This window comes from Colobus angolensis, unplaced genomic scaffold (genome assembly GCF_000951035.1).
Source record: "Colobus angolensis palliatus isolate OR3802 unplaced genomic scaffold, Cang.pa_1.0 Scaffold2, whole genome shotgun sequence".
In the NCBI taxonomy this organism is placed as follows: Eukaryota; Metazoa; Chordata; class Mammalia; order Primates; family Cercopithecidae; genus Colobus; species Colobus angolensis.
In genome coordinates this window covers 24,962,850-24,979,461 of record NW_012115154.1, presented here as the reverse complement: position 1 = coordinate 24,979,461, position 16,612 = coordinate 24,962,850, and the positions used below count along the sequence as shown (strand labels likewise).

General features: G+C 39.9%; 1 protein-coding gene across 1 annotated transcript in view; it reads left to right on the top strand.

The window, feature by feature from the left end:
* Window positions 1–11,552: 11,552 nt before the first annotated feature.
* The window catches only part of LMBR1 (limb development membrane protein 1), a 176,224-nt gene continuing 171,164 nt past the window's right edge, over window positions 11,553–16,612 (top strand). Inside the window, exons 1-2 of the mRNA XM_011941598.1 lie at window positions 11,553–11,630; window positions 14,527–14,599. Coding sequence (XP_011796988.1) covers window positions 11,553–11,630; window positions 14,527–14,599 — 151 coding nt within the window. The remainder of the gene's footprint in view (window positions 11,631–14,526; window positions 14,600–16,612) is intronic.

The following is a 16,612-nucleotide window of genomic DNA, read 5'->3' as shown; positions in this document are numbered from 1 at the left end:
CAAAGTGCTGGGATTACAGGCTTGAGCCACCGCGCCCGGCCGGGATGGTTCTTTATTGTAATATAAATTCCCAGGAGTAACAGTATTGAATCACAGTGCTTAAATATGCTGTCATATTGCTTTCCTGAAAGGTTATTAGAATAAATTTTATTGTATTCGTTTTGAAAATAGTGCTTTTTTGTGTGTAAATAAAAGTCCTTATTGTTAAAACTTTAATTTATTCATACGTTTAAGGAAGAAGGTAAAAGAGTAAAAATAATCTGAAATTCCACCATTCTGAGATAAGCACATTGTTTCAGACCTCTATTTATAGCTATACGACTTAAATAATTTTACATTAGTCACATTATTATATGTTTGCTGTTTTTATGTGCAAGTATCTTTAGTTTTTTCTCTCCGTTTTTGGCTTACAATCATGACTTCTTTCTACCCTCTTCTCTCCTCACTCCCCAGCCCCCCAACTTTACCATCTCCTCAGGAAACCAGTAGGAAGAGTAATCTGGTGTATAGTTGTCCATTCTTATTTCTGGGTCTAAAATATTTCACAGCGTGTTGTATTAAAGTATAATATTATTGATGACATTAATGAACTTGAAATTTGCTGTGATAATCTTGAAAAATTGAATATTTACCTTTTGCTAAGGGTCTTAGTGTTTTCTGTGAGGAAGTTGCTTTGCCTTTATTGAAGCACAAGTTGAAAGACACAGGGCAATTTATTATAACACTTTAGCAACTATGAGAAGAGTAAGTATCAGCATGTGTATTGTATTCAAATTAATTGTTCTGGAGATAGGGCATTGGTAATTTTGTTTACTTCTCTGTTTTGAAGGGTGTGTTAGTCCATTTTGCATTGCTGTAAAGGAATGCCTGAGACTGAGTAATTTATAAGGAAGAGATAGTTATTTTGGCACACAGTTCTGCAGGCTCTTTGAGAAGCGTATTGTCAGCATCTGCTTCTGGTGAGGACCTCAGAAAGCTTCCAATCATGACAGAAGGTGAAAGGGTGTGTCATGGCGAGAGGGAGCAAGAGGGAAGGGAGCAAGAGAGAGAAATGAGGTGCCCAAAGTCCTTAACCAGATCCTGTGTGAACTAATAGAGAACTTACTCATCACCAATGGGAGGGCACCAAGCCATTTATGAGAGATCTGCCCCCATGACCCAAACACTTCCACCAGGACTCACCTCTAACAGTGGGGATCACGTTTCAACATGAAATTTTGAGGGGACACACATCCAAACCATTTTAAAGGGTGATTTGTTGCAGTTACAAACAATGGACAATGGAAAAATGAACATCTTTATATATACATCCTTGTGTGGGTATACAAATGTATTTGAAAGGAATGCTTTCAGCTGCAAGCAAAAATATACCCAATGTGTTTTTAATCAAATAGAGGTTTTTCTCATAAAATGTCTGGAGGAATGAAGTATTGTTACATGCTACAACATGGATGAACCTTGAAAACATTATGCTAAGTGAAAGAAGTCAGACACAATAAGGCACATACTGTATGATTTTATTTATGTGAAATACCCAGAATAGGCAAATCCATAGAAACAGAAAGTAGATTGGTGATTATGAGAGTCTAAGCAGGATGGGAGGAGCATAGGACATTGAATTTAATAAACACACTTGTTACTAGCTCTCAGTCTGTTTTATGCTACTATAACAGAATACCACAGGCTGGATAATATATAATGAACAGAAATTTATTTGGTGTATGATTCTGGAGGCTGAGAAGCCCAAGATCAAGCGGCTGGCATCTGGCAAGAGCCTTTGTGTTGTATCATCCGATGGTGAAGGCAGAAGGGCAAGAGACGGTGAGAGTGAGAGCAAGAGGGGGCCAGACTTGCTTTTATAACAAACCTGCTCTCACCGTAACTAACCCACTCCTGTGATAACATTAGTCAGTTTATGAGGATAGAATCCTCGTGACCTAATCACTTCTTGAGGCCCCACCTCAACACTGTTGCATTGGGAATTAAGTTTCAAATACATGAACTTTGGGAAACACACAAACCATAGCACTAATGCAGTCTTATTACTTTTTAAAAGTGGACTTTATTTTTTAGAGCAATTTTAGGTTCACAGCAAAATTGAGTGAAAGGTAATGAAATTTTTCCATATATCTGCTGGCTCCAGACATGCATAGCCTTGGCAATTATCAGCATCCCCCACCAGAGTGGAAAATTTGCTATAGTTGACGACCCTGTGTTGAACATCATTATGACTTAGATTCCATAGTTTACATTAGTGTTCACTCTTGGTGGTGTACATTCCATGGGTTTGGAAAGTTTTATAAGGACATATATCTAACCTTACAGTATCGTACAGAATAGTTTCACTATCTTTAAAAATCCTCTAAGCTCTGCTGGTTCATTCCTTCCTCCCCTCAAAGCTTGGCAACAACTGATCCTTTCAGTGTCTCCACAGTTTTGTTTTGCCTTTTTGAGAATATAGTTGGAATCATACAAATGTTGCCATTTCAAATTGACTTCTTTCACGTAGCAGCATGCATTTAAGTTTCCTCCATGACTTTTCATTGCTTTGACAGCTCTTTTAATTTTTAACTTTTATTTAGGTTCGGGGGCACATGTACAGGTTTGTTATTATGTTTCACAGGGGTTTGGTGTACAGATTATTTTGTCACCCAGATAATAAGCATAGTACCTGATTGGTAGTTTTTCCATCCTCTCCCTCCCATCCTCAAGTAGACCCTGGTGTCTCTTGTTCCCTATGTCCATGTGTTCTCAGTATTTAGCCCCCTCTTATAAATGAGAACATGTGGTATTTGGTTTCCTGTTCCTGCGTTAGTTCACTTAGGATAATGGTCTCCAGCTCCAACTCCATCCATGTCGCTGCAAAGGACATGATCGCATTCTTTTTTATGGCTGCATAGTATTCCATGGTATATACGTACCATATTTTCTTTATCCATTCTACTGTTGATGGTCATTTAGGTTGATTCCATGTCTTTGCTATTGTGAATAGTGCTCTGAAGAGTATAATGCATGTATGTGTCTTTTATGGTAGAATGATTTGTATTCCTTTGGGTCTGTAGCCAGTAATTGGATTGCTGGGTCAAATGGTAGTTCTGTTTTCGTTTTGTTTGCTTTGCTTTTCTTTGCTTTTTCTTTTCTTTTTTTTTTTTGAGACGGAGTCTTGCTTTGTGACCCAGGCTGCAGTCCCATGGTATGATCTTGGCTCACTGCAACCTCCGCCTCCCAGGTTCAAGTGATTCTTGTACTTCAGCTACCGTAGTAGCTGGGACCACAGGCTCCTGCCACCACGGCCAGTTAATTTTTGTATTTTTAGTAGAGATGAGGTTTCACCATGATCCCAGGTTGTTCTAGAACTCCTTACCTCAAGTGATCCACCCACCTTGGCTTCCCAAAATGCTGGAATTACAGGCATGAGTCACCATGCCCAGCCAGTATTTCTCTTTTAAATGGTTTGAGAAATTGCCACACTGCTTTCCACAGTGACTGAACTAATTGACATTTCCACTAGCCAGTTTATAAGCATTCCCTTTTCTCTGCAGCCTCACTAGCATCTGTTATTTTTTGACTTTCTAATAATAGCCACTCTGGTGTGAGATGATATCTCATTGTGATTTTGATTTGCATTTCTTTAATGATTAATAATGCTGAGCATTTTTTCATATGTTTGTTGGCTACATGTATGTCTTCTTTTGAAAAGTCTGTTCCTGTCCTGTGCCCACTTTTTAGTGGGATTGCTTTTATTAGACCTTTGTCAGATGCATAGTTTGCAAATATTTTCTCTTATTCTGTAGGTTGTCATTTACTGTTGATAGTTTCTTTAGTTGTACAGAAGCTGTTTAGTTTAATTAGGTTCCCATTTGTCAATTTTTGTTTTTGTTGCAGTTGCTTTTAGTGTATTTGTCATGACATCTTTGTCAGGGCCTATGTCCAGAATGATATTTCCTAGGTTTTCTTCCAGATTTCTATAGTTTTAGGTTTTACATTTAAGTCTTTACTCCATCTTGAATTGATTTTGTAGATAGTGTAAGGAAGAGGTCTTGTTTCAGTCTTCTGCATTTTTTTTAAGTGTTGAATGATCTTCTACATTTTAGTTATTCACCTATTGAAGGATATCTTGATTCCTTCCAAATTTTGGCAGTTGTGAAAAGAGCTGCTATAAACATTCCTGTGCAAGTTCTTGTGTGGATAGTTTTCAACTTTTTTGGGTAAATACCAACTCTAATGGGATTGCTGAATCATACGGTATTTTTAGTTTTGTAAGAAACTGCCAAGTTATCTTCCAAAGTGGCTGTGCCATTTTGCATTCCCACCAGCAATTAATGAGAGTTCTTGTTGCTCCACATCCTCACCAGCATTTGGTGGTGTTAGCATTCTGGATTTTAGTCATTCTAATAGGTGTGTTATCACAGGTGTCTCGTTGTTTTACTTTGTGTTGATGTGGAGTATCTTTTTGTATGCTGATTTGCCATCTGCGTATCTTCATTCATAAGGTCTTTGGCCATTTTTCAACAGGACTGTTTTCTTGTGGTTGAACTTTCAGAGTTCTTTATATATTTTGCATAGTAGTCCTTTATCAGAGGAGTCTTTTGCAAATATTTTCTCCCAGCCTGTGATTCTCTTTTCATTCCCTTAACAGTATCTCTTGCAGAGCACAAGTTTTAAGTTTTAATAAAGTCCAGCTTATCAATTCTTTCTTTCATGGATCATGCCTTTGGTGCTGTATCTAAAAAGCAATCCCCAAACCCAAGGCCATCTAGATTTTCTCCTTTGTTATCTTCTAGGAGTCTTACAGTTTTGTGTTTTGCATTTAGGTTTGTAATCATCATCCATTTTGAGTTAATTGTTGTGAAGTGTATAAGGTCTATGTCTAGATTCATTTTTATGCATGTGGATGTCCAGTTGTTTCAGCACCATTTGTTGAAAAGGTGGTCCTTTCTTCATTATACAGCCTTTGCTCCTTTTGTCAAAGATCCGTTGACCATATTTGTGTGGGTGTGTTTCTGGGCTGTCTGTTCTGTTGGTCTATATTTGTCTATGTTTTTCCGTCAATATCATGCTGTCTTGATTATTATAGCCTTACCATGTTTTGAAACTGGGTAGTGTCAGTCCTCTTTCTTCTTTCTAAAATTAATGTTGTTTATATGCGTAATTGTATGTTTATGGGGTATAGGGTGATGTTTCAGTGCGTGTATGTGTACATTGTACAATGACCAAAAGGGGGTAGTTAGCATGTCTGTTACCTCAAACTTTTATTATTTCTTTGTGGTGATAACTTTTAAGACATTCTTTTCTAGCTGTCTTGAAATATCAATACATTATTATTAGCTATAGCCACCCTACTATGTAATAGATGACTTTGTTTTTTTCCTTCAATATTGTGTTGACTGTTCTGGGTCTTTTGCTTCTCCACGTAAAATTTAGAATCAGTTTGTTGATATCTACAAAATAACTTGCTGGGATTGTAATTGTAATCACACTGCATGTGTAGATCAAGTTGGGAAGAACTGACATCTTGACAATATTGAGTCTTTCTATCCATGAACGTGCAGTATCTCTCCACTAATTAAGTCATTTGATTTCTTTCAGTTTTGTAGGTTTCTCATACAGATTCTGTACATATTTTGATAGATCTATAGTTAAGTATTTTGCTTTGGTGGAATGCTAATGTAAATGGTGTTTTACATTTATGTATTTATTTACATTAATTTATTTAATTAATAAGACAGGGTCTCACTGTGTTGTTGCCCAGGCTGGAGTGTAGTGGCATGATTATGGCTCACTGCAGCTTTGACCTGAGCTCAAGTGATCCTGAGGAGCTGGGACCACAGGTGTATGCCACCATGCCTGACTACTTTTCTTGTTGTTATTTGAGACGGAGTCTCACTCTGTCACCAGGCGGGAGTGCAGTGATGTGATCTCAGCTCACTGCAACCTCCGACTCCCTCCTTTAAGTGATTCTCCTGCCTCAGCCTCTGTGGTAGCTGGGATTACAGGCATGTGCCACCATGCCCAGCTAATTTTTGTATTTTTAGTAGAGATGGGGTTTCACCATGTTGGCCAGGATGGTCTCAATCTCCTGACCTTGCGATCCACCTGCCTCGGCCTTCCAAAGTGCTGGGATTACAGGCAGGTGCCTGGCCTGCCTAATTTGTTAAAAAATTTATTTTTTGTAGAGATGGGGTCTCACTCTGTTGCCCAGGCCAGTCTCAAATTCCTGGCCTCAAGCAGTCCTCCTGCCTTGACCTCGCAAAGTGCTAGGATAATAGGTGTGAACCACTGCCCTGGCCTGGTGTTGTATTTTTAATTTCAAAATCCACTTGTTCATTGCTAGTGTATAGGAAGGTGATTGACTTTAGTTTGACTTTAGTATATTAACCTTGTGTCTCGCAACTTTGCTATAGTTGCTTATTAATTCTAGGAGTTGTTTTGTTAATTCGTTCAGATTTTCTACACAGACGATCCTGTCCTTCCTTCAAAATCTGTATACTTTTTTTTTCTTTTTCTTGTATTTTTTCATTATCTAGGACTCCCAGTACAGTGTTGAAAAAAAGTGGTGAGAAGGAAAATCCTTGCTTTGTTCCTGATCTTAGTGGGAAAGCTTCAAGTGTCTTACCAATAAGTATGTTAGCTGTAGGCTTTTTTGTAGATATTTATTAAGTTGAAGAAGTTCCCTTCTAACATCTTGTTACTTAAAAAAATTAACATTTATCATCATTTATTTGGTTTTAGTTTACTTTTTCTTTCATGGTAAATTTAAGTCTCCTAACTAAAATAGAGGTTTTTAAATCTTTGCATATTTGGCATCTTTGTTTTGTTGTTGTTGTTGTTTTTTTAAAAGACGGAGTCTCTCTCTGTCATCCAGGCTGGAGTGCAGTGGCATGAGCAATAACTGTGCACTGCAGCCTTGAACTCCTGAGCTTGAGGGATATCCTCCTGCCTAAGCCTCCTGAGTAGCTGGAACTACAGGTTCATGCCGGCTCATTTTTTAAAAATTGTAAATTATTTTTGCAGAGACGGGGTCTCTCTGGGTTGCCCCGGGTGTCGTTAAGTGATCACTTTTGGTCTCAAGTGATCTTCCTGCTTCAGCCTCTTGAGTAGCTGGGATTATACGCGTGAGCCACTGTTCCTGTTTTTTTTTTTCCTGAAGATATTTTGGTGCTGTGCTTTTTGGTACATGAAGATTCATGACAGTTCTTTTCCCATTGTGGTTTACACCACTCTTCCTTAAGTGCCCTACTTTGTCTTACTTCACACGAATTTAAGAATATTAGTTTTTAACAATGTATATAAAAGGAACTATTCAGTTACTTATGACCGGGTCACCTCTCAAGTGCCTAGCCATTCTTGATCAGCATCAGGACTAAAGCCATGCCGCCTCCCGCTTCCAGGGCTGAATTGCCTTCTTTCTGGGCTAGCTAGGGCCGTAGGACATGCACCCCAGTGGGTGTTTTGCTGTGAGCTCTGAAACAGGGCATGGCTGTTCCTTCCCTGACCAGGAGCAAAGCTCATTTTGTTCACAGTTTCACAGTACCACAAGATGCCAGCACAGAGCCCATCCTTTTTTGTTTTTGTTTTTGTTTTTTTCTTCCGATCAGGTGTGCTTCACTTCTATTGGTGAGAAGCTGGAGTGTTTTTCTTCTTTTGTCTTTTGGTTAGGAATTTCCTTTCGTCCTGGGCGTAGGGAGAATAGGCATCATTACAGCTCTCTTTTATTTCACTCATCCCTCTGACTCTGTCTCTGGAAGAGACAACTTTAGAGGAGAACCTACTCCTCGTCCTACTTTTGAAACTAGAAACACAGTCTAATCAGTTCTCTGATGTTTGCTTTGGTCTGTTATAGTTGTATTCGTATTTTCATAGTGTGTAGCTTTTTTTTTTTTTTTTTTTTTTTTTTTGGTGAGACGGAGTCTTACTCTGTCACCCAGGCTGGAGTGCAATGGCTTAATCTCAGCTCACTGCAACCTCCACCTCCCAGGTTCAAGCAGTTCTCCTGCCTCAGCCTCCTGAGTAGCTGAGATTACAGGTGCGTACCACCATCCTGGCTAATTTTTGTATTTTTTGTAGAGATGGGGTTTCTCCATGTTGGCCAGGCTGGTCTTGAACTTTTGACCTCAGGTGATCTGCCCACCTCGGCCTCCCAAAGTACTGGGATTACCGGTGTGAGCCACCATGCCTGGCCCTAGTGTGTAACTTTTATTTCAATAATAATACTTACATCTATTTTTAAATTATTAGCCTTACTTCTACTCTTAAATGAATTATTTTCCATTAGTCTTATCCTATGCATTTTGGTTACTTGATTTCCTTTTCTCCATTTTCATGCTTTCTTATCTTCTACTTCTGCACTAACACCCTGGATCTTTTCTTTCTTCTTCTTTTTTTTTTTTTGAGACAGCGTCTTGCTGTGTCGCCCAGGCTGGAGTGCAGTGGCCCTATCTTGGCTCACGGCAACCTCCACTTCCCAAGTGCAAGCTGTTCTCGTGCCTCAGCCTCCTGTTTAGCTGGGATTACAGGCGTGCACCACCATACCTGGCTAATTTTTGTGTTTCCAGGTTTCGCCATGTTGGCCAGGCTGGTGTTGAACTCCTGACCTCAAGTAATCCAACTGCCTTGGCCTCCCAAAGTGCTAGGATTACAGACCTGAGCCACTGTGCCCGTCCTTCCCTGGATTTTGTGAAACGATTGTGTTTCACCTTTAAACATAATTTTTAAAAAATTCAGAAACATGCTTTGATCAAAACCTTCTATTCTTCCAGCTTCCTTGGTCAAGTGCTTTTGTTGCAGCTACTTCTCTGCCATGAACATTAGCTGATTGAGGTCTTTGCTTCTCCTGTCCGTCAGCCTACCCTTAGTTTCATTTTTCTCCTAATCTACTTTGGTATCATGGCCAGTCATTTCACTCACTCTTGCTAATACCCTAAACCAGTGCTTCTCACACTGTGGTCAGGGGCTTCCTCGGGATTGATGTTGAAACCGTGGGAGTAGTTGATGTTACCTGTGAAGACCTTGTGGAATAAGAATAGACAGGTGCTCAGCCCAGAAATTATAGAGAAGATTGTTTAAAGGCTGGCAGGAAAAGGGAAGCTTGTGAGGGAGCCTGGGAGAACAAGAGAGGGAGGAAGACTGCTGACAGAAGTTGCTGCATAGAGCTCAGCAAAAATCATGAAGTGTAATTTTCCTGTTAGGTTTGCTGACCACTTTGAGTTGGTCGATGAGTGTGAAGTTTGATGAGTGACTGGAAGAGGGAGTGAGTGGTTTAAAGGTAGAAGTCTGCAAGTACAGGCTATTATTTTGAAGCGCTTGGCTGGAAAGGGGAGGAGAGAGGCTATCTGTTAGAATCTGATATCTGTTAGAATCATCAAGCTTCTCATATTTCTTGGGGACTCTACCTGCATCTGCCTCAGCATCTAGGAATCTGGCTCTCATGTTTTACAGCATCACCAGGCTGCCAGCACTGCTGAGGGTTTTAGCTTGGACTTGCCTGGAACTTTAAAGGCCATTTAATCTCACCTTGCCTCTCTTTTCTATTATATTTGCTCTATTTATTCTCCCATGTGATTTACACACTCCTCTCCTCACTCTCTGTATGTATCTGATTTGATGAACTTGTTTCTGTTGCACTGAGGAAATAGAAGCCATCAAAAAAGTAGTCAATGTCTTTCTGCCTTCACCACACATAACTACCTGCAACTGAACTCAAATATTCTGTCTCCTCCTTGTTCTCCTCCTTTTTATTATGGATAAATTTTATATCACTCCTACAACTTGAGCACATAACTTCAGCAATTATTTCTTTTTTCTCTTGCATCAATAATTTTTCTCTCTACTGGATTATTCATATAATCGTTTGTAATGCTTTTCCTTTTTTTAAAAAAACCCTTGGCTTCACATTCCCTTCACATTTTCTTTGCTCCTCTTTATAATCAAACTCCTGGAAAGTTCTGTGTACTTGCATTTCTGTTTCCAATTATTCTTCTTTCTTAATCTACTTCAGGGTTTTACCTCCACTACTCTATCAAATATCAACTCTTGTCAAGGTCGCCAGTGACCTCCATGGTGCTAAATCCAGCTGTCAATTCTCAGTCCTCATCTTTCTTGGCCTGTCAGCAGCATTTGACACTGTTGATAATTCCATTTTCCTAAGTAAACTTTCTTCATGTGGCTTTCAAGCCATCTAGTCTCTTGGTTTGCCTCCTCCCTCGTCGACTGCTGCTTCTCAGTCAGCGTTTGTGAATCCTTCTGTCAAGCTGATTCTAAATATTTGAGAGCTCTAGGTCTCTATTCTCAGACTTCTCTTCTCTGGCTATACTTACTCCCTGGAATGGAAATCTCCCTTAGTCTCAGGACTTAAAATATCATCTGCTATTGATTCTAAGGTTTTAAAAAATTTATGGCCTGGCCCTTTCTTCTGAATGATACAGATTTTTATCCAGCTGCCCATCCAGCCTCTTGACCTGAGTGAATTATATGTATGTCAGATTCAACAGTGTCAGCTATACATAAATTTCCCTCAAAACTACTCCTCTTGTAATCTTTCCTGAGTCCTGAAACGGCAACTCTGTCTTTCCAGTTTCTCAGGCAAAGAATCTTGTATTTATTCTAGCAAATCTTATCATACCTGCTTTCAAAACATACCCAGAACTCCATCTCTTCTGAGCACCTCCTTGGACAGGTCCGAGTGGCTGCTCTCGGCTTCCTGCAATTCTCTGTTGTCTGCTCTCATTGCCTCTGTCCTGGCCCTCTTCCAGTTTATTTTCTGTGTAGCACTTATAGGTGAGCCTTTTGCACTGTGTCAGATCCTATCACCCTCTACTCAGAATCCTACAATGGAATTCTACCTCGCTCAGGGTAAAAACCGACACAGCACCTGAGTCTGCGTGACCCGAATAGTGGGCTCCCATTATTCTCTGACCTTGTCTCTTACTTCTGCTCCCTCATTTTTTGAGCACAATGGAGCCATTATTGCCTCTGATCCTTGGCACTACTGTTCTCTCTGCCTCAAATCCTCCCCCCTTCCTCTAGATTTCTGCATGTCTTGGCCCCTCTTGTCCCACAACTCTTTCCTCAGATGTCACCTTATTAGTGAGACATGTCCCCACCCATGCTGGCACTTCCTGTTCCTCTAAAGTTGCATAATTGTCATCTGACACACTTTATATGTATGTATTGTCTTTTTCTAGCAATGTACTGTAAACTCCATGAGGGCTACGATTTTGCTCACTGCTATGTCCCAGTTCCTAGAAGAATCCCTGGTATACAGCAAGCCCACAGTAAATAATTGTTGAGTGAATGAATTTAAATCAGCCTCTGTCCTACATTTTAATTCCCTTAGTCATCTAATCTCTCTGACTTTAACCTCATAATTCACTGTGTTTCTGCCTTCTTTCCATTGCTCTTTTAGCCTTACTCAGACTTCCATTCCATTGTAAAAATTTCCTCCTTATTCTCAACTTCTTAGAAGAACCCCTCCATTTACATTTCTTCACCAAGAACTGGTTTTCCTCTTGGCCCATCTTCTACACTCCAAATAATTTTGGGAGAAGATAGCGATGCTGTTCACATTTTCTTGTCTAGCCCGTTTTCCCATCAGGTCATTGGCTTCTAGCGGCAGGGGATCTTTGATGCCTGTTGGTCCTTTTGGTTGCTGTCAGTATTGTCTCTATTGTCAGTATTGTCAGTATTCCTCTCCCTTATGTATTGAGAGAGCTTTGGCACACAGCTAGTAGTCTTCTTCATTCTCAGTTTGTCATTCCTGCATGATGATGTGCAGGGAATGTCTACTATCCTGGTCCAAAGTTGTTCTCAGTCATATGGCCACCAGTACTTCTTCAGAAATCCATGCATGGATATTCTGTAGACTTTATCATCACTCAGAGTGGTTTCTTTTGAGAGTCTTCAGTTTTTTTCCATGTTCCACAACAAGCTGTGGCAAACCTTTGTTTCTAGCACACTTGGTCTTTGACTGTAACGAGATCTCCTGTTGCTTGACCCATCCTTTTTTTCAGTCTGTCATTCCCCAGATCTGATAGAAATTCAATTGAAATTAAACAATTAACCTGATTAAAAAATGGGCGGCCGGACACCGTGGCCCATGCCTGTAATCCCAGCACTTTAGGAGGCTGGTGCAGGCAGATCACCTGTGGTCAGGAGTTCGAGACCAGCCTGGTGAAACCCCATCTCTACTAAAAATACAAAATTAGCCAGGCGTGGTGGTGCGAGCCTGTAATCACAGCTACTTGGGAGGCTGAGGCAGAAGAGTCACTTGAACCTGGAGGTGGAGGTTGCGGTGAGCCAAGATCGCACCATTGCACTCCAGCCTGAACAACAAGAGTAAAACTCCATCAAAAAAAAAAAAAAAAAGGCAAAGGACTGGAATAGATATTTCCCCAAAGAAGACATACAGATGGCCATCAGGTATATGAAAATGTGGTCAACGTCACTAATCATCAGGGACTTACAAATCAAAACCACCATGAGCTAATCGCTTCACATCTGTTAGAGTGGCTATAATCAAAAACACAAAAGATAACAAGGGTTGATGACGATGTGGTGAGAAGGGAATCCTTGTACATTGTTGGTGGGAATGTAAATTAGTATGGCCATTATAAAAAACAGTGTGGAGGTTCCTCAAAAAATAAAAAATAGAGCTGCCATATGACCCAGCAGTACTTCTCCTGGGTGTATTTCCAAAAGAAATGAAATCAGTGTGTTGAAGAGATACTTGCCCTCTCATGTTCATGACAGCACTATACAATAGTGAAGTTGTTGAATCAACTTAAGTGTCTGCCAACAGATGAGTGGATCAAGAAAATGTAGTGTATTCAAGGGAATACTATTCAGCTGTAAAAAAGAAAGAATCTTGTCATTTGCAGCAACATGGATGAACCTGGAAGACATCATGTTAAGTAAAATAAGGCAGACACAGAAAGACAAATACTGCATGATCTCACTTATATGTGAAATTTAAAAATGTTGAACTTTTGGAAACAGTGAGTAGAATGATGGTTGTCAGGGACTAGGGGTTGGGGGCTTGGGGAGATGTTGGTCAAAGGGTCCAAAATTTCAGTTAGGTAGGAGGAATAAGTTTAAATCTATTGTATAACATGAAGACTATAATAAATAACAATGTATTGTATTTTGAAAATCACTAAGTAGATTTTAAGTGTTCTCATCACAAAAAATTATAAATATTTGAGGTAATGAGTATGCTGATTAGCTTGATTGAGCCATTCCACAATGTATCTTATTTTAAAACATTTTGTACACAGTAAATATGTATAACTTTTATTTGTCAATTAAAAAAGCAAAATTAGGCCGGTTGCAGTGGCCTGCGCCTGTAATCCCAGCACTTTGGGAGGCCGAGGAAGGCAGATCACTTGAGGTCAGGAGTTCGAGACCAGCCTGGCCAACATGGCAAAACCCCGTCTTTGCCAACAAATACAAAAATGAGCCAGGCATGGTGTCGCACACCTGTATTCCCAGCTACTTGGCAGGCTGAGATGGGAGAATTGCTTGAATCTGGGAGGGGGAGGTTGCAGTGAGCCAATATTGTGCCACTGTACTCCTACCTGAGCAGAGTGAGACCCTGTCTCAGAAAAAAAAAAAAAGCAAATTAAAAATACGGAATTTAATAGTATCTTAAAGAAGTCTCTTCTTTAACTGCCTTTTGTTTTGATATGGGGGTATATTTATTGAATAATTATTTCCCACCCCCAGTGATTTGTGATTCCATTTGTATGTTAAACTTTTACATAGTAGAATTTGTTTAATGTATCTGTCAGTTTTTGGTGCTAGCACCTTCTTTAAATGAATTGAAGCTTTTGATAATGTTTTAATATTTGGTAGTGTTGGTAGTTTCTAATTGACTTTATTTTTCAGAATTGTCAGTGGTGATGGTCTGGTTCTTCACACTTCCACATGATTTTGAAAAACATTTGATCAAGATCAAGTTATGGAAAGAAAAGTCTCCATTGGGGTTTTTTTTTTTTTTTTTTTTTTTAAATGGTGTTAAACAGGACTAATTGACTAGTTCATATCAATTAATATTTTATTAAAACTTTTTTTTTCTTTTTTTTTTGAGATGGAGTCTCACTCTTGTTGTCCAGGCTGGAGTGCAATGGTGTGATCTTGGTTCATTGCAACCTTCGCCTCCCGGGTTCAAGCGATTCTCCTGCCTCAGCATCTCAAGTAGCTGGGATTGCAGGTGCCCCCCACCATGCCCTGCTAATTTTTTTTTTGGTGTTTTTTAGTAGAGACAGGGTTTTACCATGTTGGCCAGGCTGGTCTCAAACTCCTGACCTCAGATGATCCACTTGCCTTGGCCTCTCAAAGTGCTGGGGTTACAGGTGTGAACCACCACGCCCAGCCTATGTTTTATTAAAACTTTAATGAGTAAAATGTCCAACACTTTAACTTTTTAGTAGTTTAAATCCTTTTTTCCTGTAAATATCACAGATATATCTTCTAGTATTTAAAGAAGATATGCAAAAAAGTAAATGACCCGTTAACTTTGTTTTGTTTCAGATATGTTTCCTTCTTTTTGCCATTCTCTACGTTGTTTCCTACTTCATCATCACAAGATACAAGAGAAAATCAGGCAAGTGGAAACATTTCAATTAAAACCTTTGTTAGAATGCCAGATGGTCTAGGCATGGTATATGGGATATATTAGTACACTTCAGTGTCACAGTGTGTTGAATATGCCCGTGATTGAAGTAAGCAGTTGTCTGGTACTAAGATACCTAAAAATAACCCCCAGGGAATTTGACTACTCTTAGAGTCATCCTCTTAGACCAGAGTCCTTGTTTATCACAATTCTTGTGTCCAACTAAGAATAGTGCTAGGCTATTTAGTGTCTGGGAAATTCCAGAGTTTATAAGGATATTTGGTTCCTTGTGAGCGGCTCTGAATTTGAATGTTTAACTCATCCACACCCCATACCTTTGCTGGCTACTAGAGCATGTAGTAGATATTCAGAGTCTCCATAATACTATTTAGTATCCAATTACCGGCATCTTGTATTATCCTTTTATTCTTTCACATATATCCTTATCCAGCCAGAGGGACTACCGTATCTTCACTGTTTTTAATGAACTTTGTGCTCATTAATTAAGACTTTTTAGGTCAGGGTTTTATAAGTACCTAAGCAATTACCTTACTATTTTTTGTTAAATCTCAGCTGTTTTCTGAAAATCACAGGATTATCTGCTTGTGATGTTGGGCTAATCGTAGGTGCTGTATGAATACTTAATGATTTCTTCATATTATGCTATCAGTTTAAACTTGTGGGACTTTTGAGAGAAATAGGTTCTAGTGCATTGCTTTAGTACTGTTACTTGGCTCTGTGACTGCACTTGAAGTACTCTATGGATATAACCTTTAAAATTTTTGAAGATACAGATTCAAAATAGTATCGTAGCTATTTAAAAAAAATTCACTGGCATGGTTTTATGGACTGTAGACACAGAAGGAGGGAGAGAGAAAGAATGACTGTATATAATTGCATCTTTCTGAGTGAAATTAGAGGTTGGTGAGTGGGAAAATTGGAGATTTATTAGATCATTTTTAGAGTAATGCAGGAGTGGTGGGAGAGTGATGAGGACCCTGGACCTAGTTGGTAGTGTGCTGGAAATAGAAGTGAAATGAATGTGGAGATATTAACACATTCTTTAAGACTTGATTTTTTTTTTTTGAATGGAGTCTCACTCTGTCGCCTAGGCTGGAGTGCAGTGGCGCGATCTCGGCTCACTGTAACCTTCACCTTCCGGGTGCAAGTGATTCTCCTGCCTCAGCCTCCCTAGTAGCTGAGATTACAGGTGTGCACTACCACGCCCAGCTACTTTTTGTATTTTTAGTAGAGACAGGGTTTCAATATGTTGTCCAGGCTGGTCTCGAACTCCTGACCTCAGGTGATCTGCCCGCCTCGGCCTCCCAAAGTGCTGGGATTATAGGCGTGAGCCACTGCACCTGGCCAAGATTTGAAGATTAATTGGATGTGAGCACAACAGTATATAAAAATTAATTGTGACTATATTCTTTTGTGGTCCCTTTGGTTGTAAAAGTTCTTTTGGGAATCTTGGAATTAAGAATGGAGGTGGACTAACAGAATGTCCCAAATACACCCTTGATACTGAAGTAGGTGGGTACTCAGGATTCCAGAGACCTGAGCAGAGAGTCTTGGAGGACCTTAGGCATATAAGAAGGAGGGACCAGGAGGGTTTGTGGTATTTTTTTTTGCTTGTTTGTTTTGAGACGGAGTCTTGCTCTGTCGCCAGGCTGGCGTACAGTGGTGTGATCTCAGCTCACTGCAGCCTCCGCTTCGTGGGTTTAGGTGATTCTCCTGCCTCAGCCTCCCGAGTAGCTGGGATTACAGGCGTCCGCCACCACACCGGCTAATTTTTGTATTTTTTGTAGAGGTGGGGTTTCACCATGTTGGCCAGGATGGTCTCAATCTCTACCTCGTGGTCCGCCTGCCTCTGCCTCCCAAAGTGCTGGGATTACAGGCATGAACCACTGTGCTCAGCCTGTGGTATTCTTACAACTGGGCAATCTCTTTAGCTTATAAGTTTATGTGGGAGGACAAAAGAGATTGCTGACAGGCATGAGCGAG